The sequence below is a fragment of the Furipterus horrens genome, unplaced genomic scaffold (genome assembly GCF_987537825.1).
Source record: "Furipterus horrens unplaced genomic scaffold, mFurHor1.1.pri manual_scaffold_8, whole genome shotgun sequence".
Classification (NCBI taxonomy): domain Eukaryota; kingdom Metazoa; phylum Chordata; class Mammalia; order Chiroptera; family Furipteridae; genus Furipterus; species Furipterus horrens.
Window position 1 is genome coordinate 44,305,486 of NW_028327178.1, and position 25,837 is coordinate 44,331,322.

The window sequence follows — 25,837 nt, forward strand, 5'->3', positions numbered from 1 at the left end:
TTATTTGAAATACAAGCGTAATAAATTTATACTGTTTTATATTGGTTTCTATTATTGAATAGCACTATAAAAATATTTTACATACATATGACAGACCAAGAGAATTCATTTCCCTTAGAACTTGTCTATGTAGCACTTAAATTTAGCTCCAAGTTGTAGGTTCTATTGGAGGAAACTCGAGTGTCAGTGCTGAAACACAGTCGTAACGGTTTACCTGGTACAGCAATGGTCCACTCTTCACATTTGAAGCACTCACTTACTGCCGAGGGTGCTCCCAACCCAGCAATGTTCATGGCTGCCACTTGGAACTGATACACTGTGTTTTCCTTCAAGTTGCTAATCTGCAATATGAACAACATCATAGAGAGTGAATATTTCGGGTTTGTTTATTCTAATTATTCACCATTTTATTTATTTGCCTCCTGTGTTGGACACTCTAGAGTGACACTCAATGAGTCATACCTTTTTGTAATCTCCTCTATTTGAGTGTGGATGAAACATGTGACATGCTTCTAGCCAACAGAGTATGGCAAGGGTATTGGAATATCAGTCCTGTGGTTATGTTACATCGGTGGCAAAGGAGGAAGGGTATTTCAAATGTATTGGGTTGGCTGAAAAGTCCGTATCTTTTTGGTAAAATAAATGAAACATTTTTCATTTTCACCAATAACTTTATTGATCTGGAAATTTTGAGTATGTCAGCTATCTTCCTCATGGTATAATGTTGATTGTTCTTAATTAATGTCTCAGTTTGATCACTATCAACTTCAATTGGTCTACCTGACCATGGAGTATTGTCTAGCAATAAATCTCCAGCACAAAACTCTGCAAACCACTTTTGACACTTTCAATCAGTCACAGTACCTTCTCCATACACTGCACAAATCTTTTTTTTTTTTTTTTGCATTTCAGTTGTATTTTTACCTTTCTTGAGATAAAGCAGGATATGCAAAAAAGTTGCATTTTTTCTTCCATCTTCAATATTAAAATGGCTACACAAAAATTCACAAATTTTGACAGCTGTCACCATACAATCTAACAAAATCGTTTCAAATGATGTTAAAGAAAACTAAGAGCTACTAGAGCCATCTTATGGAAAAAACCAAACAAACTTTTAGGCCAGCCCAATAATTAAGGTTCCTATTAGTTAATTTTGAGTTAGTCAAAGGGGACTAGATTGCCCTTGGTGGGCCTGACTATGATACTGTAATTTATAATAAGAAATATATATTTGAACTTTGTCATCACTCCTGGAACAGAGCTCCTAAAACCTTTGGTATTTTACTAAGAGGTACAAGCATAAAAGGTTCTTTTGTTATATTAATAAAGTGACTTTGGGGAAGGCCCGAGGTAGTCTAATGTTTGGGGCTGGTTGCTAGGGAAACCAACATGTGAGGACTGGAATTTTCAGCTGCACAACTGGGATCTCCCAAGAAGGGAAGAGGCCAGAGGTTGAACTGGCCAATGATTTCTTCACTCCTGCCTATGTAATGAAGTCTCCATAAAACCCCCCCAAAAGGTTCAGAGAGCTTCCAGGTGGGAGCTGGGAGAGTGGCGCCCCAGAGAGGGTGTGCACTTATTGCCCTGTTTCATTTACCTTGCCCTGTGCATCTTTTCCCTCTGGCTGTTCCTGAGTTATATCCTCTTACAAAAAACTGGTAATCTAGTAAGTAAAATGTTTCTCTGAATTCTGTGAATCACTCTAGCAAATTATTGGAATCCAAGGAGGGTACGGGAACCTCTGATTTATGACCAGTTGGTTAGGTCAGAAGCACAGGTGACAACCTAGACTTAAAATAAAAATTATTTTGAATTATGGGAAAACCATGATGTAGAAAACTTGGATCTAAAAGTATTTTATTTAGGTATGAGGGTAGCTTTGGGGCCCGATTACTGTGACCAACCATTCCGGTTTTCCTGGTAGTACGGGGTCTGAGGACATAGGACATTTTGTGTTAAAACTGGGAAAGTCCCAGACAAACTGAAAAGTTGGTACAATGATATACAAAATCAATATATAAAAATTAGTTATACTTCTCTATTCTAGCAACAACAAAATGATATACCATTTAAAGTAACACTGAAAATACATAGTATCTATAAATAAATAACAAATAATGAGCAAGGCTTCTGTAGAGAATTGTAAAATTTTATTGAGACTTCAAAGAAGACCAAAATAAATGGAGAGAAATGTGTTCATGAATTAGAAGACTCAATATTTTTAAAATGTCAATTCTCAATTTATTTATAGATTCAGTGTATTCCCAATCAGAATTGTAATATGTTTTTATTTTTAATTTTATTTATTGCTGTATTTTCTCTTGCTTGTCTCTTTTTCTTTTTGATAAAATTTGATAGCCTAATCCTATATTTTCTATCAAAGTGTAAAGGGCTAACTAGCCTTGCACGAGGAAAAATAGGCTGGTAGAATATTATCTATCAGCTATTAAATATATAATAAAGCTATAATAATTAAGTGAATGTAATACTGGGCCAGTGGTAGACAAATAGACCAGTGTAACAGAATAGACAGAAGAATAGAATGGAACAAAATAGAGAAATAGACACATGCATATAAGAAAACTTGATATAAGATACAGTGAAAAAGGACAAACTTTTCAATATATTATGCTGCTGTTACAGTAGAATGAGTAGTAGAGGGGAAATAAAGGCAGGATTCTCACCATTGCAATCTAATAAAGAACTTAGTAGAGGCAACCAGAAGCAGAGGGAGACATGTCCCACCCACTAACTCAGCACCTCTGAGCCTGCTGCTAGGTGTTACATCACAAGAAAACACCATGCTAACACAGGCGGAGGGCAGTCCTTGAAATTCTATGTATCAGTTTCCACTATCTGGAAAAGGAAGCATTTGAAACATGCTTTCATTCCAAGGCCTGGAAGGGGGTTTACAGTGACCAAAGAAAAAGCCCATAATACAACTTTGGTTAACTGCCTACCTCTGGTCACTATCTGTTTTACGAGGGAGTCCCTAATGCTTACAGAAAGAGCCCATAAATGACTTTGGGTAGCTGCCCCAACTTTAATTAACTGCCTCCTGTCACATACCTGTTTTACAACAAAATGAACAAATGTAGTCTGGAGCAAGATAAGGATTTAGGCTAACAAACCCCCAAACATACTAAGTTTGGGTATCACATTTCACCAAGAAAAGCTTGCTCCACCTTTATCTGTCAATCAATTTGTAACTTCTTCACCTGCATCCTGCGCACTATATAAGTCCTCAGAACAAAGGACTCACTCTCTTGGTACTCTTGGCCCTCTTGGCTCTCTGGTCACTGGGCCTCTGGCCACCCAAGGATTAGTATGCCACCCTGGCCTTTGGCCACCCTTGCTTTTGCTCTCCCATTCACTGATAAACTTTGCGTGCATGCTAATAGGCTCAGTGATCTGTAATTCTTTACTGCATCATCAAGAAGAACCAGGGTTTCTCTGGCAACACTGGGACGACTGAATATCCATAGCTGGGAAAACACTTTTGACCCTTACTTCATATCATATACAACATTTATAGGCGAATTAATGACTTAAATGGTAAACATAATCTTTTAGAATATAATCTAGTACAACATCTCTATGACCCTGAAAAAGAGAAGGCATTTCCCCTTCCTTTCTTCCTTCCTTCTTTTTCTTTCCTTCCTTTTAAATAACGATATTATTGTCAAGCTGTAAGGATATAGGAGATCATCTCACAAAGGAGGAAGATGGCACCTTGAGGTAAGGTGATTGGCCCCAGTAACAAAGCTAGAACCACAACTTTCAGGATCCCTGAACTAGAAGGCATTTCTTTAAAAAAAAGGGAGGGGCACAGAAATCATTAATGACCAAGTAAATATTGGTCACTCTGACTATAATAAGTTTGACATTAAAATTAGTGTAGTTCACCATAAGGAGAGGAAAAGACTAGCCATTGAGTGAAAGAAGATATATACACTTACCTAACTAACAAGAATTTATACTCAAAGTTTAAGAAAAACTTCACAAGTTTATCACAAAGCTCATTAAGAAAATGGGCAAAAGCATTGAATAGCCATGTTATAAAACAAGATTGCAAAATGGACTCTATACAGAGGAAAGGACATTCAGACTCATTTGACACCCAGATCAACAAAATTGAAAATGTGTAAATATATCAAGTGTTGGAAGGATATAAAATAATGGTAATTCTCATATTATAGAAAAACAGTGGAGAATGATCTAGTAAAGTTGAAGATAAAGAAGACTCTGCCCTAGCAATTCTACTTTTAGGTAGTAACCTAGAGATACTAGTGTACATACGTGCCAGTGGGCATATCTCAGAGATAATGCAGGTTGGGTTCCATACCACTGCAATAAAGCAAGTATCACAATAAAGCAAGTCATAATCTTTTTGCTGGTAGAGTGTCTTGCCTTCAAGTTGTAAAAAAAAAAAACAAAAGAACAATATCCGTGAAGTGCAATGAAGTGGCACAATAAACCGAAGTACGCCTGTACACAAATATTCATAGCTACATTTGATATAATGAAAAATACAAACATGCCCAAATGTCAATTAATAATTGAATGGAAAAGTATATTGTGAGATGGTCATATAATGGAATACCATACAATAATGAAGTCATAGTTATACACACCAACATGGAAGAATCTTAAAAATACAATTTTGTGTTCTGTATGTGATCATGAACTTTAAATGTTAGGTTAAAGGAGTGTAGCATTGAGTTGTGAAAAGCACAGTCCCCAAGGCCTCACCCTGCTCTTGCCCTTGAGGCGCAGGGTTCTATGAGTGTTGTGGAATGGTGAGACCCCTCAGGTGCTGTGCTCTGAGGTGGGCTGAGAAGTGAAGCCCCCCTTTGTGGCCATCAGAGCCACTATAATGAAGGACACTTCACAGGCAGCAAACTAAGTCTGGCTGTGAAGCCCATTTCTCTTCATTTGTTGTGATTTGAACATTGAAAGTTAAAAAATCCAGTCATTTGGATTCTGAGACTCTTGAAGCTAGTGGCATATTCGTTACAAATATTTTGTAAGTTAATTTTGTAAGAAACATTAGTTTTCACAGTAAGTATACATTTCATAGTAAACATGCTAAGAAATTATGTTTATGTGTAACAGGGCAGCCGTCCGTCTCGAGAGACAATGGTGTAGCTTCTTAAGAGTCTATCTGCACCGCCGAGAATGGTTGTGCAGTCCGACTCGGGAGTGACACGGTATCTGTCTCCTCCCGTGTTGAATCGACATCTTGCGATGACGCTGGAGTGTCCTCTCCAGTAAAGCTGAAGCTACAGAGCCTCGAGAGACGATGGTGTAGCTTCTTAAGAGTCTATCTGCACCGCCGAGAATGGCTGTGCAGTCCGACTCGGGAGTGACACGGTATCTGTCTCCTCCCGTGTTGAATCGACATCTTGCGATGACGCTGGAGTGTCTTCTCCAGTAAAGCTGAAGCTACAGAGCCTCGAGAGACGATGGTGTAGCTTCTTAAGAGTCTATCTGCACCGCCGAGAATGGCTGTGCAGTCCGACTAGGGAGTGACACGGTATCTGTCTCCTCCTGTGTTGAATCGACATCTTGCGATGACGCTGGAGTGTCCTCTCCAGTGAAGCTGAAGCTACAGAGCCTGGGCAGGGTGATATGGAGGGTCAGCTGTTGCCCATGCAGCAGACCCCCCCTCTCTTCGCAGCTGAAGGATCCAAGGGAAAGACGGAGTCAATACAGCTTGGCTTCAGGTGCACCGCAGGAGTTGCCGGTGTTGACTACAACGTCAAACTGCCTTAGGGACTCTGGCTCCGGATTTTCTGTCGGGGTTTACTCCCTTAGCCTTTCCCCTGAAGAGGTATGCTGCAAGGCAGCGGAGGTTTTTTGGAGTCAGAGTTTTCCTTCTCTGATGTGCCCTGACTGGAAGATCGAACCAGCGACACTTAGCTCGCAGGCCGACGCTCAATCCACTGAGCCAAATGTGTATGAATCAGAAAATATACATGTTCCTTGGTCAGCCAAACTACTTCTACTTATCTTCATATACTTCTTACAAAATTCATGTCATTTCAGGCAATGAAAACTGGAAAAAGGACATGAATCATTTACAAGTGCTGGGCATGTGCATGCGTGTCTATGTGTGTGTGAGCATGTCATCATATATATGACATTCCACACTACAGAAGGTTACATGCTTACCTTATATGCCTCCTCACTGACAGCTTTGATATTGGCTTCTCTCCATCTTCCTGGTACCCCATCAATTACTTCACGATAGTTCACGTAATAGCCAGTAATTTCAGCCCCGCCACTCCTATCTGGTTGCTTCCATCCAAGGACCATTGAGTCACGCAAACTTTCAAGACAAGTGATATCATAGGGTGGAGATGGTGCCGCTGTTGCAATATGAATACTTGTGAGTATACAGAAATGTATCTATGATTCTCTGTACATCAAACTTGCTTCACTGGTGCCATGCATGAGGGCACTAGATCTTGTGGTATAAAACTAAAATGTGACACTGATTAGTAACTTGGCATCTGATTTGGCATATGAAAAAAAAACTGACACATGGCAGAAAGTACACTGCAATTACTATTCTAAGGACAAAAAGAACCTGCCCTCAACCCAAGAGAGAAATAAGTAGAAATACTAAAAGCAAAATGGTCCAATATCCTGCAAAATGATTCTGTTCCCCTGAAAAGGAATATTTTCCCCAAGGTATACACTTTTGTTTCTTTCTATCATTTTGTTTTTATTTGATCCTTGAGGAAAATGGAATGTGTAAATCAATTTCTTCCCTTACTGAAAATTTCCACGTATTTCCAAAGAGCTAGCATTTAACCATTCAGGCACAGGTACCCTGGTGAGACCTTGTAACTATATAGGTCCTTAGTATATAGTACTTTTTGTTTCATTATTTTTAATCAGATGTTGGAATCTTATTCATATAGCACAAAATACTATATATAGCTGTCTCCATGTTTATTAATGCCTAGCCAGAAAAATATTTGGAGGATGTTTTAAAAATCTTCCTTCATCTATATGGCTTTGCTGATCAACTTTTCGCTCAACTAAAATTATAACTTTTGATAAAGAAAGAGGGGGTGGGGTGGTGGAAATAAATTTAGCTTGATATGCAATTACATTCAAAATAATTTTTTAAATATTTATTTGAATTACTGAAGACTAAGATACTATTCAAAGATTCTCAGAACAGTAACTATTTTAAAAATAAAATGTTCATTTCTCACTCCCTACCCCAACCTACTTCATTCCTTACACTTAAAAAAAAAGTGCTCTCTCTCTCTCTCTCTCTCCCTTTTTCCCTATTTCAGAACAATGTTGAATATGAATATCCCATCTTACACTAAATTAAAGTGACAAATAAAGGTGTCAAAAAATAAAAAGAGGCTGTGACAGAAGTTGGGGATGTGGTAGAAATAAGAGATAGATAAGAGGCATGTTTTACTTTATCATAAATGCTTATTATTTCATTTTTATTTGATAAAAAAATTGTCTCCTAATATTTATATCACAAGTACTAAATATCTTAATCAGGAAATTCTTAACTTCTGATAAATAGTCTTAAATCTGTACTGGAATGAGAATCATATATCATAGAATATGGCTATATGTGATTACAACACACTGTTAAACTTGTCATAGAAACTCAGAGGATAATGTCACTTTTATTTATTTGAATTAAATATGAAGGGTAATTTGAAAATGTAAGGATGAACAACAGAAGTTAATAACTATGGTCCTGATAAAAATGTCACTTCTTTGTGGAATATTTTTCCTGCACATGTACTAAATATGAATATTACAAAGGTCCTCACATAAGCTATGATGACCAAATCCTTTCTGCTCTCTTAGCAAAATGAGGCCAGAGGTGTATCTGCCTCAGAAATCTAAAAGGACTCTATAACCAAGTTACTTTAATGTGCTATTATCATTAATCACAATGAATTATGTATAAAAGCCAAACTCATATAAGATTATAAAAGTTTTGCAAATAAATAGCAGAAAACATAAAATTAAGAATAAACATTGATGAAAGTAAACACAGATGGAAGAATATGATCTAGACAATGAGAGGTGAGGACGCTGATGGAGACAGATGGAACAGTTTTACTCTTTGAACTCTCACCTCTATCCTTCTTCTTTTTCAGAGCGTCAGACTTACTTTTCCCCTTAAGATCTGCTTTCTGTGGTGATGGGGTAAGCTCTTCCTGCACTGTTTCACTTACTTTACTCACTTCTGTTTGGCCCAGGTTGTGAGAGCTACTGGGTAGTGAAGGTTTGCTAAGTTTGCTACCAAGTAAAGCCTCTTTCTTAAAGGTTGACTGGGAGGTTTCATGCATGCCTCCCCTGGAGTCTGTTAGTGCAGCAGGTGCATCACTCAGTTCAGGCCACACATCTGGAGACACTCCTCCCCCTACAATCACCAGATAACAACAGAAACTTTAAGCCCAGACATTCTGCATATGCTCTTATGTAATAGAACAAAGAGAAAAACATAGGACCACAAACAGGAACTATTTTGATTTGCAGAACCGAAGTGTACACAAGAGAAAGCAAATCTCAGACATTTCTTGAAAGATATAATCCCTATTATTCAACAGAATGGGGGCAGTGGGAAAGGATCATAAAGTACACAAGATGTAACATTAAGGATCCTGATTTCATAACACAATTATGCACAGTACTGAAATATTAATGGTCTGTACTTCCCAACCTCAAAGCAACATGTTCACAATTGGGAGGTACATCATGTACATACATAGAATTATTTTATTACTGGTTTTCTTCTATAGGTTACTTTGCAAGCAGAGATGAAATGATTAAGCAAGCACATGGGTCTTTGCAGGAATTTTAGAGGAGTTTATATAAAGCATGTTAATGTACTGTTAGTGAAAACAAGCCAGGCTCTGTTGCAGATGAAATGACTTTTAGGTATAGATGATCTGTGTTATGAGTGATATACCACTTCATGGAATTGGATGGCTCTTTACATTCCCATGATGAGCATGAAGTTAAAATGGAGCTTCACACAATGGGGAGTATCTGAGGAAACTTGGACTTGTGAAGATGAAAAGGCTACAGATGCACAGAATCTGGATAAGCCATGAAGATCTGTAAAATGACAGCTATGGAAGGTTAGGTGTCACCTGGGGCAGAGAAAATGATCACTGGAGAATGGAATCAATGAGCAACATTAGAAACTTTAAACAATTTCTGGAGATGGTATCTTCCTTTATAACTCAGAAAAATTCATTTTTTCCTTACAAAGCTATGCACAGGGAACTTACCAATAGCAGCTTTTACTTCAATCGCTTCTGAATCCTGTGAATATTCACTAAGTCCAGCTGCATTAACTGCTCTGACCCGGAAAATATAACTTTGACCAGTTGCCAATCCATGGCACGTAAATCTGAAAGGAAAGAAAGTTTTTTAAAACTTCCTTAGGAGAAAAATTAGAGAAGATGATTGTTAGCTTAACTCAATGATCTGGCTTTATGAAAATGATTCATTTTTTTGAAAGGGAGAAAAGGATATAGAAAGATGCAGGTAACGTGTGTTTAGAACAAGTAAGCAGCTAAAGCAATTTCCTAAAATTACTGTGTCAAACAATGAGGAGTCCTGGTTTTCCCTTGAATAAATACTTTAACCTTTCTGAGCCTCTGTGTGCTCATCTATTAAGATGGGGATAACAATGCCTACATAATAACTTTTGTGTAGAAACTGTCCATGAAGTATTTCAAGTATCTGTTAGATGACCTGCATATTGGAGGCACTGAATAACTAAGAGGTGGTATTAATAATACTGTTAATGGTTATTTTGGGTATATACTATAGCCAGAGGCATAGGCTGCTCCTTGTCACGGAGGACTAGTCACTGCCTTCCTGAATGTCAGGGAAGGCACAATTACTTGAGAAATTACACTAGAATTTGAAAATAAGGTGAAAAATTGACTCCGGAATTACCATTTAGGTAAAAAGATCCAATAACAAGGTGTGAATTCATAGGCAGTTTTACACAAAACAACCTCACTCTTTAAGAGCTATTATGGCTATAAAAAGCTGTTTGATGAATCACTGTAACATTTTAATCCATCCTAAGGACTGTAACCAGAGGAAATAACAGATCTGCTCATGATTCTATTGCTGTTGCAAGTTAATATATTTAATAAAGACAGCCATAATTTGGATTAATCCTATAAATTTAGGCCAACCCTTAGGTCTGCTCAGTTTAGCGAATATTTATTGAGCACTGAGTGTTCCAGACACTAAGCTAGGAATTGCAGATATAATGATGAATAAAATACAGTGGTCATCCTCGAGAAGCTTCTATCTGTTTGTGGAAAGGCCGAATTTGCCTACCTCCCATGAATGTTTCTAAATAGTCCCAGGAAAATGCTGGGAACTCAGAGTAAAAGTGAAACGAGCTAACAAGCTAAATGAATCCCTTGTAAAACACATTGCTTTCTCCCATTAATTGGTTTGTCTGTATTCTCTAATGTTTTCAATAAAAGAACCAAGTTATCCTGTGGGGGTCTTTGGACTTAGAAGTGATCAAAGAAGGAGCAGCTTCACACGCCTGTTTGACAGTTCTGAAGGTGGAATTCTCTTCTCAGGTTGGTCCTACATCAGATTTTGGGTGCAGCCAGAATTCATCATCAAAGCTGGTTGATAAAATATTTGAGAGCAAGAAAAACAATTTTCGTCATATTAGAAACAAAAAAAGTGGCGAAGTATGATATTCTGACTGTCCTTGATTTGGTGTTATTTATGTCTTCTTGTTGTAACCATGCTGATGTTCAGAGTTGGTAAAACATTGATACATTTTTTTCTGTTCATTTAAAATGCCTGGGTAAATTATGTTAGCTAGAGCCTATTAGATCTTTGGAATCTATTATCACATTGGGTATGAAAGATCAAAACAGAGGGAAAAGAACCAGAAAAGAGCTATAAGATGAACTCTGATCATAGTTGGCACTAAGTCTTTCTAAGTGTTTAAGATAACAAGTAAGCCTTTTTTCAAAATGTATCACAGTAGATGTGTTCAATTTTAAATTCATTTGGATATTTAAAGTACAATGTTTTTTAAAAAAACCAAAAACTCCCTCATTGGATGTTTGTGCTGCTGTACAGGTCCATGGCTGTTTCCTCTTTTCAGGCTATGAGGTTCTAGAGTCAGATGTTCCCCCTGTCTGCACTCCCCACCCCCACCCCCCAGTGCATTACCGTGAGCCCTTCACAGGGTTGTTGTTGCAGGGTTCCCATTTGCCAGAGCCAACAATGCTAGACTCTATGTAGTAACCAACCAGCTCTTCAGCATCTTTGGATTCCTCCCATGTAACTACCACTGATGTGTCTGTATTTCTGCTTGGAATGATGTTGCCTGGGGCCTTGGGGATATCTGAGAAAAGGGAAAAATGATGTTCTGCTCAGGATGATTTTAGAAAATTCATTCTTAACACATTATGCACACACATACATAAATTTTATACAAGTAATATCAAACATACGGTTGCTTTATTTTATAATATATTTGTTAAAACTAATAAATAGATTGGGAGAATAACGATAAACTAAAATACTCAAGAACACACCAACCCACTCTAGAAAAAAATACACTAGCAATACTGTTAAAATTTCTGGTTTACTTTAAAAACTTGATAATTCACAATAATAAATTTTTAAATTTACTCTTGCTTTGGAATTTTCTATTGAGTTGAAATAAAATAAGTTTACAGTTATTCAACCAAACTCTACACTTACCAAGTTTGTCTCCGACCACAGTCACTTCCGTTGCCTCAGATGGCTCGCCAACTCCTGCTGAATTAGAACAGCGGACGCGGAAGCGGTAGGATTTCCCCTCAGCCAAGTCGAACAGAGCAAAACGGGGAGACTTCACGGGGAGTTCTGTGTTTACCCGCTGCCAGTTTTCTGTTTCTATGTCACACTGCAGCGAAACGGTGAAATCCATTGAAAACACAGCAGGAATAAGTGGGAACTCCAGACGGGAAATCTCATAGTGTTATTTATCTGTCAACAAACTATATCTTGTTATTCAAGTTAGACTGGGGCTGTGAGGGATTTGGAGCATTTGAAGTCCACAGTATTAGGTAAATCAAATATGGCTTTGCATTTTTTGACAAATATACTACTTTAATACTTCATTTACTTCCATTATTAACTAAATAACATTATTGATCTATTTACAAAGGTTCTTAATTTATTTAGAAAATAGTTTGGAATCAGATACTTCTCTGATTTTTAGGGTTAGGTAATTAAATTTAATATGCTATGTTAAATACTTCTCATTACACTTATAAACTGTATTACTTTAATTGACTGTTATTTAGTGACTCATAACATCATTCAGGTCTGTGCTCAAATGTCACCTCCTCAGAAAGGCCTTCTTGACCACCATCTCCTATTACGACTCTAAAATATTTCTTTGCTCCTTTCTCATCACTCTTTATCCCTTACCCTGGTTTATTTTTTCTTAAAAAACACTTATTATATTTGAAATTAAATTATTTATTTGTCATCTCTTTCATGGGAAAGTAAATTCCAATGAAATAAATTCAGGAAGCTATCTTGCTCACTGCTATACCCCAGAGCCCAGAATTGTATCTGGCACATAGCTGGATAATCAACAATTTTTTATCTCTGAATGAATAAATTTTTCTGAATTCTAAATGAATGAATAAAGTCAGTGAAAAATAAATATATTCTTTTTTTCTTGCCCATATTTTGGAATAAATAATAAGAAAAATTAAAGAGATTCTATTCTTGGAATTAAAATAATCTAGAGTGACTTTGAAGTCTTTGAATGAAGGATACGGTGTACATTTGAGCTTTGGTAAAGAATGTAGTGAAAAAACTATCAATAGTCTTCAGTAATCCTTTTCCCTTCCTCTTCTAACTTTGAATTCTGCCCAAGATCAGTAGAAGTAATTTTGTTACAGAATTTTTTAGCAGTTTTATGAGTCTCTTCCAGAAATCCAAACTGTGTGATACATTGATCAGCTGTCAAAGATGATACATTTTGAGAACTGTAAATTTACTGGTACATCACTCAGCATAATCTTCATTGACTTGAAATGAGAGGCAATATAATATGGTGAAAAGAATCCAGAGGCATTGATTTTGGTTCTAGCTTTAATAACAAATTATGTGACCTTGAGAAAGTCATATAAAAGCTCTTGGTCTCAGTTTTATCATCTGTAACATAAGCAAATTTAACAAAGTAACCTCTAAAATCCTTGCAGTGCCTTCCATGATAATGTCATTTGTGTGTGGGATGGTAGAGAGGATAAATCCCCCCTAAACAGTTGATCTGCTGACCACTGAGAGATAAAATTCTCCCAGACTTTTAATCCTTTAGTTTATGGCTTTAATTCACTTTCACATTTTCTCCCCTGGGGAACACACAAGCAATTACACTTTCAAAACAAAAATAACAGCTGCCTTTCGCTGTGCTAAGAACTTTATTCGCCACTGTAATTCTTCATTTCTCTAAACTATGCTCTGAAATAGGTGTTGTGGAGGTAGTTTTGTGTGATTATCAAAGTTTTCTAGAGAAGACTTAGGCTTTGGAAGGTTTAAAAGTAGCACTGTCAGAGGCAGATTAAGATCAGTTGAGGCCTCAGGCACAGAAGAAAATACTGGGCCCCTTAAAAAAAGAGAGAGAGACAAGGGAAATAAAAATATTTAGTTATACACACAGAAAACTATTTTTAAAACTGTAAATGAAACAAATACCTATCCACAAACTAATTTACATCCCTGCGTATTTGCGTATATTGTAAGTCTGCACTGCAGGATAACCTTTGTAAGTACAAAGTAACAGCCTCAGTTCCCATGCCCTCCCCGCCCCACCTGCAGCTGTCTGGGAGATAACGATGTTTTGAGCCAGAAGTTCCCTGCCTGCAGTGTGGCCTGGTAGATAGCAGGGTGCTTCAAACCAAACCGTGTTTTGCCTTGATCAGCCCGTCATACTTGCAGCTGCCAGATAACCAAAAGGCTGACTAAACTCAATAGCCCCTTTTTTCTTCCCCCTATAAAGCAACCCTCCTCTCCCCTAGGAGTTCAGAGTCAGAGCCACCCGTGGCAAGGCTCCCTCCCTGCTTGCTGATTCTTCCAATAAACTTCTTTTTTCCTGCTCGCTGTGTCTTAATGGCCTTCTGAGCAACTCCATTCTTACATTTTGGTACCAAAACCTGGGACTGGGACACCGGCTCGATCAGGACTCCGAAGTCGGTCTCAGGCCCTGAGCCCCAAGCCAGGCCCAATCCTTGGACCCAGAGTCTCTCAGATCTCCATGAGTCGGTGGCTCGAGCTTCCCCTCTGGCTTGCTGACCCCGTCTGCCTCCTTTTTCCTGTGACACCTTCCCCGACCACAATTTACTCTCAGTCAACACTGGTCATCGGATTTGCACGTGAGTCCTTGCCTTCATCTCCTCCAGTGGTTCTGTTTCCTGACTACTCGAGACCACTCCGGGCAGTTCAGCCTTAAATCTGAGCATTCAGTCAGGATCACTCTCGTAGTCACCTGACTTCTCGGGTCAATCCGGACCCACTCTCCGGGGCCTGACAACTCCTGGGTATGCCTGGGATGACTCAGCGCCTCTCCTCTTGGCCTTAGCCTTTCCACTCTTGGGTCGAAATGGGGATGCTCATCTCAACAGATTGTGGAACCAGGAATGTTGGCTTGAAATCACCCTACTCCTGTTTCTCGGACTCACATTAACCCTAACCATCATCATGGGAATCGGTCAGTCTCTCCCACCCAAAGATACCCCTCTTGGGTGTTTAGTCCATAATCTCAGACCTCTCCAACTAAATGGAGAAGTCAAGGCCCATCGACTTATCTTTCTGTCCACTGTCACATGGCCCCAATATCTTCTGGATTACCAGAGTCGGTGGCCAGAAAATGGTACACTTGACTTCGGAGTTCTCACAGACCTCGACGGCTTTCTCTGGCGGTCGGGCAAGTGGTTAGAAATTCCCTATGCTCAGGCTTTCTGGACCCTTCGGAGCAAACACTCTGCGAACAGCTCACTATCCACCAAATTCTCCTTGCCCAGGAAAAGCCGCCTTCCTCTCAACCCTCTGCACCCCCTCTAACTTCTTCTCCTTCTTCCTTGGACACCTTTGATCCCGCTGACCACCCACCTCCCTACGACCCTGTGCCAGACACCCCAGAGCCCCCATCAGAACCCCAGTCACCTGACTCCTCACAGTCCCCAGCCCCCCAAGATCCTGGGCCTTCTCCTCCCCATACCTGATCCCACAGACCCATCTCTCCTTACTCTTCCCCAGCTCCCTCCCCCTCTGATCAGCCTCGCCCTTCTGATCTCTGTCTCCTCTGCGAGGACGCTGGTAGAGACAGTGTCATGTGAGTACATGTCCCCTTCAATTTGGCTGATCTTTCCCAAATTGAGCAGGGTCTCGTCTCTTTCTCCAAGGACCCCACTGGTTTCATCAGAGTTCAGATACTTAACCTGGACCTATGACCTGACTTACCAGGACATCACAACCATCCTTATTTCTACCACAACCCCCAAAGAGAAAAATCATATCTGGGTGGCTGTCACAGCGTATGCTGATGAGTTACATGCCGACAGACTCGCAGATGCTGACTATCCTGTTGGGTTGGTAGCAGTCCCCATAACCACCCCCGCCCCCTCTTCCATTGGGACTATCAGATGAATTCCCCTGACCTTTGCAAAATGTCCCACTTTCTTGCATGTCTCCTTGCTGGGATGCGCATAACAGGCTTTAAAGCTGACAACCATGACAAAATTCTCGAGATCACCCAAGGTCCTAGTGAAAATCCAGTTGCCTTCTTAACAAGGCTCACAGAATCCATCCAGAAATATACCAATCTAGACCCCACTTTGCCTAAGGGAAGCCTCTTTTTATACAACCACTTCATTAGTCAATTGGCCCCAGACATTCAAAAAAGCTCCAAAAGTTAGAGGTGGACCCTGAGACACCCCCCCCCACAAAGTAAATTAATTCATGTTGCCTTCTGAGTATACAGCAACCAGCAAGAGAAACAGAAAAAAAAAAAAAAGAAAAGGAGAGGGAAAAGGAACAACAGGAATGGGAAGATAAGTGCTATCTTTTGATAACTAATGCCCTGAGGAACTCCTCTGAGGGGCAGAAGAAGCCTAAGGGCAAAGCCTCCACCATCAGGCAGCCTTTGGGCCCCTGTTTCCGGTGCGGTCAGGAGGGACATTGGGCAAAGCTCTGTCCAAACCCCTACTTACCTCCTCCGGGTCCCTGCCCTCTCTGTCAAAAGACAGGTCACTGGAAGGCTGACTGTCCAACAGCCTCTAACTGGGGAACTAGACTGCCTAGCCCAGCAGCAGATCCAGACATGGGCCTCTCAGTCCCAGACCTACTTGGACTTTCCACCACCCGACATGGCCTGAGATCAAGAGCCCCACCTCTCACCATCATGGCTGCAGAACCCAGGGTAAACATATTGGTGGCAGGTAGGCTTGTCTCCTTTATCCTTGATACAGGAGCTATGTATGCTGTCCTGCCCAAGTTCTCGGGGTTCCTAACTCCCTCTGCCATATTAGTTGTAGGAATAGACACCAAGGCAACCCAACCCCTAAGTACCTCTCCCCTAACCTGTCTCATTGGGCATCAGGCATTCACCCACTCCTTTGCAGTACTGCCCCACTGCCCAACCCCACTTCTCGGACGCGATATTCTAACCAAACTGCACGCATCTATACCTCTTGGTTGTTTTGACTCTATGACCTCACCAGATAATCCCACCCCTCTCATTCTTCTTATTTTAGGGCAGTCCCTCACACTACCCCACATACTCCCTTGCCATCCTGGCTAACAGCAGTCAATCCCAATGTCTGGGACACAAACAATCCTTCCATCGCCTGTCACCACGCTCCCGTTCCTGTAACCCTAAAAGATGCCTCCCATATCCTCATTAACCCCTCGGCCTTAAATGGTCTGAAGCCTATAGACCACCCACTGGGAGCAGGTCTGCTTCTACCTGCCGCCTCTCCCGCCAATTCCCCCATTCTAGCAGTAAAAAAACCCCAATGGGATTCACCGTCTTGTCCAGGATCTCTGTGCAATCACTGAGGCCACCGTCTCTATCAACCCCATCATCCCTAACCCTTATTCCCTCTTGTCCCGCATCCTACCTCAAACCTCCCACTTTACCGTCCTAGACCTCAAAGATGCCTTCTTCACTATCCCACTCTCCCTGGCCTCCCAAGACCTCTTTGTCTTCACCTGGACCAACCCAACCATGAAAATAACCCAGCAACTGATGTGCCGGTCCCGCCTCAAGGGTTTCGAGATAGTCCCCACCTCTTCAGTCAAGTCAAGCCGACTTACAACAGTTTGACCTTTCTCCCCAAGCATCCTCCTACATTACGTGGACAATCTCCTCCTCTGTAGTCCCTCTGAAAACCTTTCTCATTTCCATACTGCCCAACTCTAAAACTTTCTTGGGTGTCACGAAACAAAGGCCAGTTCTCTCAAACTCAGGTCACATATTTTGGACTCTCTATCACCCCTACTCATAAACACCTAACTCCAGAAAGATAGGACCTAATAACTACTTCCCCCTGCCCCATACTAAACAAGAACTCCTATCATTTTTAGGCCTTGCCAATTTTTTCAGAACTTGGATATCTAAATTTGGATCCCTGGCCAAACCTTTATATAAGGCAATGGCTGGAGACTTGTCTGAACCCCTAGAAAACCCTTGAACCCTTCTTAAGCCTTTTACCACACTCAAAATGGCACTCAGCCAAGCCCCAGCTTTAGCCCTTCCAAACCCAAATAAACCTTTTCTCCTGTACATCGACACAAAAGATGGCATTGCTTTCGGGCTATTAGTACAGCAATATGGACCAGACCAATGGGTTATAGCCTATTTTTCCAAACCACTCGATTTACCCCCTTCCTAGGGTGGCCAGCCTGCCTCCGTGCCTTAGCAGTGGCAGCAATTCTCAGTTAAGAAACCCTTAAGTTAGTTCCCTCTGCCCAGGTAACAGTCCACTCCTCTCATACTATTTCTGGCCTACTAACCCACCAGGCCATTGCTGCAGCCTCCCCGTCCCAAATTCAGTTCTTACATGCCCAACTGCTTCAAAATCTTCAAATCTCCCTACATAAATCAGCTCTCCCCCTCAACCCTGCGTCATTACTTCCCCTCCCTCACTCCCACACTCATACCCATGACTGCACTCAACATCTCTCCTTCTTTTTACACCCCTTCCCCAACGTACAAGACACCCCTCTACCCCAGGCGGAATCCTGGTTTGTAGATGGACGCTCCTACAAGACCGGCCCAAAAGGAGTAGCATATACCATCACTATCCTCACCTCTATCATTGAGTCAGGACACTTGCCCTCTGGTACCTCTTCCCAACAGGCAGAACTTATTGCCCTAACGTGGACCTTGGCCCTTGCAAAAAATCGTCAGGTCAATATATACACTGACTCCAAATATGCCTATCACATCACACATTCACACAAATCAATTTGGAAAGCAAGGGGATGTCTCACCTCTAAACACTCTCCCATCAGCAACAAACATCTCATCTCAAACTTCTTCAAGCAGCTCAGCTCCCAACAAAAGCAGCAGTTATCCACTGCAAGGGACATCAAGCCAGGACAGATCTCATAGCTCAGGGAAATTACAAAGCAGACCCTGAGGCAAAAAAAAAAAGCCCATGCCTCTTCCATCCTCCTTACAATGCCTACCGAGGCACCCCCTTATGCAGAGGAAGAAAGATGTACCCTAGTTAAGCTTGGAGCAGCCCAACAAAATGGGTGGTTTCATCTGCATAACAAAATAATTCTCCCCAATAATCACGCTCAACATATCCTCACTGAAATCCGTAATCAACTTCACATAAGCACAAGACCACTACACACTTTATTATCCCAAACAATACATCACACTGGCATGCTAACCCAGCTAGAAAAAATATCCCCAAACTGCCCTATATGCCAACAAGCCAACCCTCAAGGAAAATTGAAACTGCCTTTCCCCACACACCAAATTCAGGGACATCTTCCAGGTCAGGATTGGCAAATAGACTTTACTCACATGCCTTCAGTAAAGCGCCTCCGATATCTCTTAGTTTTATTTGACACTTTTTCTGGGTGGATCGAGGCTTTCCCCACCACTTTGGAAAAGGCCTCCAACATAATGGAGGCCCTCATTAATTGCATTATCCCTTGATTTGGACTTCCCTCCTCTCTTCAGACAGATAATGGCCCTGCCTTTGTTTCACAAATATCCCAGCAGGTAGCTCAGGCACTACACATTAAGTGGTGGCTTCACATCCCATACCACCTAACCAAACTTAGCACCAAATGCAGCTTCCCTGGCCCAAATTACTGCCTCTAGCCCTCCTCCGAATTCGTTCGGCTCCCAAAAAGCCCCACATTCTCAGCCCCTTTGAAATTATGTATGGCAGACCCTTACTTCTAGGCAACACCCCTCCTACCAATTCAGACTATGGAGACTACCTCCCTATCCCCTCACACCTGAGATCCACCCTCCAAAGCCAGGCCAATTCGATCCTACACGCCCCACCCACTGATCACCAAGAATTCCCCATCACACCAGGAGACTATGTCTACCTTAAAGCCCTCACACCTAAAGCTCTCACACCGCGGTGGTCCGGCCCACATCTAGTCCTCCTAACCACCCCCACAGCAGCTAAGCTCCTAAATATTCCGTATTGGGTACATTTCTCCCATATCAAACTTGCTCCTCAGGTACCTGAATCTCCTCTAACCTCGGATCTTGAACCCACCATCACCCCACCATCCAGGAAGAGACACAAGCAACACCACCCATGTATTCCTGCACCCCCACTGGAAACCTGATGGTAAAAATCACCTGAACCCAACCCTCCTCTAAATGATCCTTCCACGGGCCCTACTCTTTACTCATCTCATCTCGCAAGAACTTTTATTATATGAAAAGCACTCCCAGACTATCTCTCAGTTTTTAGAACGTATCTCAGATGCCTGGCTGCAGGGTACTCTCGGTGACTACACCCCTGACAAAATTTACTTTTACACTTTCATCCTAGTTCTATCCCTCGCTGATTTACTCGAATCACTGTAACCATGCTGACTGCCCTCACAATTACAGCTATTGCCCTTCTAACCTTTACCACCTCATAGCGACATCCTCTAGGCCCAACAAATAGCAAATAGCACACTTAATCAACAAAACCAACTGTGGGATCTGCCCCTACTCCTCTCACCACCCAGACATTGAGGTAACCGCCTTCCCACCCAATCTCACCACCTTATATAACCTTACTGCCCACTTTCTTCCATTCTCCTACTGCACAGGTTTGGCAGATCTCCCTGGAGCAGCCCAGCTAGTAGCCACAATCATTCATATTATGGGTCCTGCCACTCTCTGCGTCTGCTTCAGACATGTCAACTCACCCACATTCAGCCTCGCTCCTTGGGTGCATTCAACCCTTCCCTTCTCTGCAACCACACCCTAGACCTAGCTTTCATACACTGTTAAGGCTAACCATGAGCTCCTACCTGTCCTTACATATTAGCCCAAATTCACAATCATACCAACACTTCAGATTTTCCTGCTATCCATACATGAATCATGGATTTTCGATTTAACCAATACAGCCAAACATTTCTTCACAAAATCCTCCATAATGTTTGGTGCCTGTCAATAAAAAACAAAACTCACCCCAGATGCATTGCCATCACCAAAGCAAAATATAGCACTGCTATTTCCCTTCAAGGGACGGGATATCACTTCCTATGTGGTACGCAAGCACACCTAATAAGTCCTCCTTACTGGACTGGCACTTGCATGATAGTCACTCTAATACTAGATACCTCTGTACTAAGCCCCCAGCAAATGGCCACTTCTGAGGCAATCCCCAACTTTGGCTCCTTCCTCGAGACCTCCCTCTTGTCCCACCCCCAACACAGATGAGACTGGCAGTGGTCTGAGTTTGGCGGACATGAGTACAGCAACCCTATCCTTGAACAACCAGGAATAGGACACTCCATATATAAAGGCTTCTTCTGATTCATAAGAATATCCCAATTAGAGAAATCAGTACTAAATCTCTCTTTATCCCTTCAAGAAACTTGGAATGCCACCCTCTAAGCTCTAGAAAAACAGTAAGAATCCCTAAACAGCCTAGCAGATGTAGTTCTCCAAAACAGGAGGGCCCTAGATATCCTCACAGCTGAAGCAGGGGGAACCTGCGCCATGCTAAATGACACTTGCTGTTTTACATTAACAGTACAGGCATAATAGAAGAAAATTTACAAGTACTTAAAAAAACACACTGACATTATTGCCCAAGCTAGGGAACAGGCATATGGAGAATCCTGGTTCAGAACCTTCCTCTCATATTTCTCCTCTCCCTTCAAAGCGATCCCAGTGCCTCTCATAACCCCACTGCTTCTCCTCCTATTATTCCTTGCACTTGGTCCTTGCTTTTTCAAACTGCTAATTAACTTTCTTCAAAAAAAGGTTCAATCCATGACAGCCTCTATTGTCCATAATATACTCTTATTAAGATCTTTCAGATATCAAACCGTGGCAAGAGATGACCTTGAGCCGGCAGTCAACCCCCTCCCATCACCCTAACTCTGCAGGAAGTTGTTATAGAAGAGAGATTCAATGACCCCTCTCCCAACTGGTCTCTGACACACAAAACCACTCTGCCACCCCCCAAAACACACCCCATCCCTCACCTCCCTGCCTACAGCTGCCTGGGAGATAATGATGTTTTGGGCTGGGAGTTCTCTGCCAGCAGTGGCCTGGGAGATAGCAGGGTGCTTCAAACTGAGCCACGTTTGGCCTTGATCAGCCCATCATTCTTGCAGCTTCCAGATAACCTAAAGGCCGACTAAACTCAATAGTGCCTTATTTCTTCCCCCTATAAAGCAACCTCTCTCTCCCCTAGGAGTTCAGAGTCGGAGCCACCCGCGGCAAGGGTCCCTCCCCACTTGCTGATTCTTCCAATAAACTTCTTTTTTCCTGCTCACCATGTCTTAATGGCCTTCTGAGCAACTCTGTTCTTACACAAAGTAGCAAATATGATTCTATTGCTCCGATGAGCAGCAGTGCAGCTGCGTGGGGCCTATGCAGCATAGTATGTGTATAGTATGCAGTGTAGTAATGAAATAATGAAAATAAGTGAACATAAACATACTCTCAGGTTTTACCACTGATTGTAAACTTGTACATAATTAAAATTGCACACATGAAACCAAACTTGGTGTCATTAGAAAAAAGTATAAAGTTGGGGTTTTGCGGGGCCTTTCATAAGTCAGGGCCCAAGGCACGTGCCCAGCGCACCCGCCATTAAATCCGCCTCTGAGCAATGTGTAATAGTTGGATCTATATGAACCTGAGCCAGACTGTTGGGTGCAAGTCTTAGCTTCACCTCTTGCTGTGTGACCTTGGAAAAATTATTTACCCCATGCATGCCTCCATTTCCTCACCTACAAAATAAGCATTGTGAAAATAAAAGTATTCCCCTCTTTGGGTTACTATAAGAATTAAGTGGCTTGACACATGTACAGTGCTTAGAACAATGCCTGATCCTGGGTAACGTTCCTGCTGGTAGAAACAGAGCTATCAAGTGATGCTGTCCTTGTCTTTAACATGAGCAGAGTTTGATAGGGAAACGAGAGGAAGAACTCGAGACATAAGACACCTGAGGAAAAGACCACAGTAGGATAGGGAGCCTGGGAGCACTAGAGACCGATTCATCCAATTTCCTTGCTAATAAACCCCTCAATTTCAACTATGTCAGGGCTATGGACATGGTGTTACTGATTGTAAGCCTGTGGCCATGACAAAAAAGTGCTTTATGTGCATGCAAATCCCAGGTGGAAAGTTCCCTGAAGAAGTGCAGGCATGGTGATAACCCAAGAGGCAGCACTGTTGTGGGCATGAACATTCTGCAGATGGAAACTTTCCACACAACAAGCACATGTGAACATTTCCCTGTGAAAGGCCAACGTACTAGAAGCGGTTCATCAAAGATAATTTGAGACTCAGCTCAGCACAGTTTGGATACTTCTTCTGTGAATGTGCCCCATGTCTCGGGGTGCGTTTTGCTTCCCCAACACCTTAACTTCCTTGATATTTCGAATGTGCAGCCTGTGCCTGTACAAGCCTCAGGCTAAACAGTTCACTTAATGTTGGTGACAGGTTCTTGGAAACTGTAACTTTAAGTGAAAGGATGTATAATAAAACCAATTTTATCATAGGCTAATTGATAGAAACAAGAGTTACATTTCTATGGCATATTTCTGGTCACAAAACCCACCAAATTTCTAAATAAAGACCCAAAACACATCTAATGTTAAGCACTGAAATAAATATATGTTTAAGAATGATTAATAAAAACAAGTAAGAGAATTATTTTCCAACCTGCTTATTCCAGTGCGGGTTGTGGATAACCCAAGCCTGTCGTGGCAGCTTAAGACACAAGGCAAGAACTCACCCTGGACAGCACAGCCTTCCTTCCATCACAGGGCCACTTGCACGCACCAGACCTCACTCAAGACTGGGACACCTCAAAAACAACAGCTCATCTTACATGAAATTCTGGGATGTGGGAGGAAACTGGAGTATATGGGGAAAATCTACATAGAAATGGGGAGAACGTGCAGACTCCACAGAGACAATGGTTCCAGGCCAGGAATCAATTTTTCCCCTTCCTTAATGTTACAATGAAATGATGTTGAGAGAAAGTTTTTCGAGGACCTACTAAACTAAAAAAAGTCCCTTTCAGTTCTATACTAATAGGTGTGCTGATAGTCAAATACTTAAATTTTTAACCATAGACTCATATGTGCTTAGGTCCAAGAAAGTTAGAGACTTTTGTGGAGAAATTAGAGTTTATGTGACCAGAGGAAATGTTTAACAGAAGCCAAAGTTGACTCATCTGAAGAAAATACCTCCGTACTAGGTTGTTACTAGGTCATTATTACAGGAAAGGTGGTAATTACTGTCACAGTGCTTATTCAGAACTCTCTTCCTATGGAGCCTTTCAAATAGATTCAGTAAGGGTGTGTATTAAAAACAACAGGAAGTAAACACTTATTATTCTATTCTTGCTTTCCATTAAAAAATAATAATAAAATTTTGATTGAGACTAATACTCAAGTTATATTTTATTAGAACTTATATCTAGAAAATATAAAATGTCAATATTAATTTGATAAAATCAGACTGTCTTGGAAGATACACATATTGCATGTTGAAGAGATTATCCATTTATTGTTACCAACTTGCTAGGGATAGGAAGAAAGTGAGGCATCCTCTTCAAAGACATGAGCTAAATGCTCTTGTTAAAGAAAGGTAATTAAAGTGCAACCACGGGCCCGAGCATCTTAAGCTTCAGTATAATTTTCTGGAGAGCCACTTTTTGAAATAATTAAAGGTCATAAAAATAGTTGTGTATTTTAAAAATATTTTTATCTAATTTGCATATACTTGTGTATCTGTATCTACCCTCTTATACTAATTGTCAGGATAGGTGACCTAATTGGAGTTCGGAAATTGAATGATCAAGACTGCCAGTCGAGATGGCAGTGTAGGCAGACATGGCTTGCCTCTTCACACAACCACATCAAAATTACAACTAAATACAGAACAACTAAAACATAGAACAACTATAGAAATTGAGTTGAATTAAAGTCTGACAACTACAGAATTAAAGAAACTACATCCATCTAGGCTCATAGGAGGGGCACAGATGTGGAACAGGATGGTCCAACACCCATGTGTGATGGATAAAAATTCAGCAGAAACATCTCAGGAGCAAGGAGTCCCAGCCCCACATTAGGCCCCACAGCCCAGGGTTCCAATGCCAGAAAGATAAGTCCCCACAACTTCTGGCTGCAAAAACCAGCAGGGATTGAGTCACTGGAAATAACTGTGGGGGCCCTAAGCGGTTCCTCTTAAAGAACCCACACACAGAGTCACTTACTCAGACTTACTCCCTCTCAGCTCAAGCACCAGGGTAGTAGCTTGAAAGGCACAGTGGCATACTGGGAGAAACTGAAGTTCTGGCATCAAGGCGAGCAGAGGCCACTGCCCTGTGCTAAAACCTCTCCCCACTGAGCCACAGAGTTCGCAAGCTGGTGCCATATCTGAGATTCCATCAACCTGGCTAACACTGTTTGACCTACCTTGGAGATAGCCAGAGACTGCACTTCACCCAATTTATGGGCCCACCCAAGCTGCTTTTCCATACAAATGGCTAGTCTTGGCTCATGCTGCAACTTTAAATCCTCTCAAACAAGCAACAGCTGGTTTCAGTGAACTGCAGGCCTGGCACTAGCAGCAGCCAGCCTGGACTCACAGCTTGGCTTCGCTTGGGAATCTCCAAGCCCAGCATAAGTAGCAGTCATCTCAGATTGCTTTATAGTTCAGGCAGGGGGCCCTGGGCAAAACACAGATGGGGGCTGACCTTGGCCTGAACCACCCGGGAAACCCAGGGGCGAGCGCACCTAGTGGACTGCTACAGACCCCATCAGAGCACTACTACCATGTTCCTGCAGAACTGATCCTCTGAAGGGTGAGGTTGGTGGTAAGTGGTCACAGTCAGTCCTTGCAGCTGACTGGCCTGGGTAAATCCCTCCCATTGATCTGCCAACAGCAGCCACGGCTCAACTACCAGAGGAGGGTGTACCTCAAGTACCCAGCTTGGGTGATAGGAGAGACAGTGACACTGGACCCTATATAGGACACCTACTATATTAGGCCACACTACCAAGACATGGAGTCAAAGCAGCTCTACCTAGTACATAGAAA

General features: G+C 41.6%; 1 protein-coding gene across 1 annotated transcript in view; it reads right to left on the reverse strand.

The window, feature by feature from the left end:
- Nucleotides 1–25,837, reverse strand: part of MYOM1 (myomesin 1) — a 153,333-nt gene that overhangs the window by 46,329 nt on the left and 81,167 nt on the right. Inside the window, exons 15-19 of the mRNA XM_090285768.1 lie at nt 11,764–11,947; nt 11,227–11,401; nt 9,291–9,412; nt 6,175–6,371; nt 215–341 (exon numbers count right to left, since the gene is read on the reverse strand). Coding sequence (XP_090141894.1) covers nt 215–341; nt 6,175–6,371; nt 9,291–9,412; nt 11,227–11,401; nt 11,764–11,947 — 805 coding nt within the window. The remainder of the gene's footprint in view (nt 1–214; nt 342–6,174; nt 6,372–9,290; nt 9,413–11,226; nt 11,402–11,763; nt 11,948–25,837) is intronic.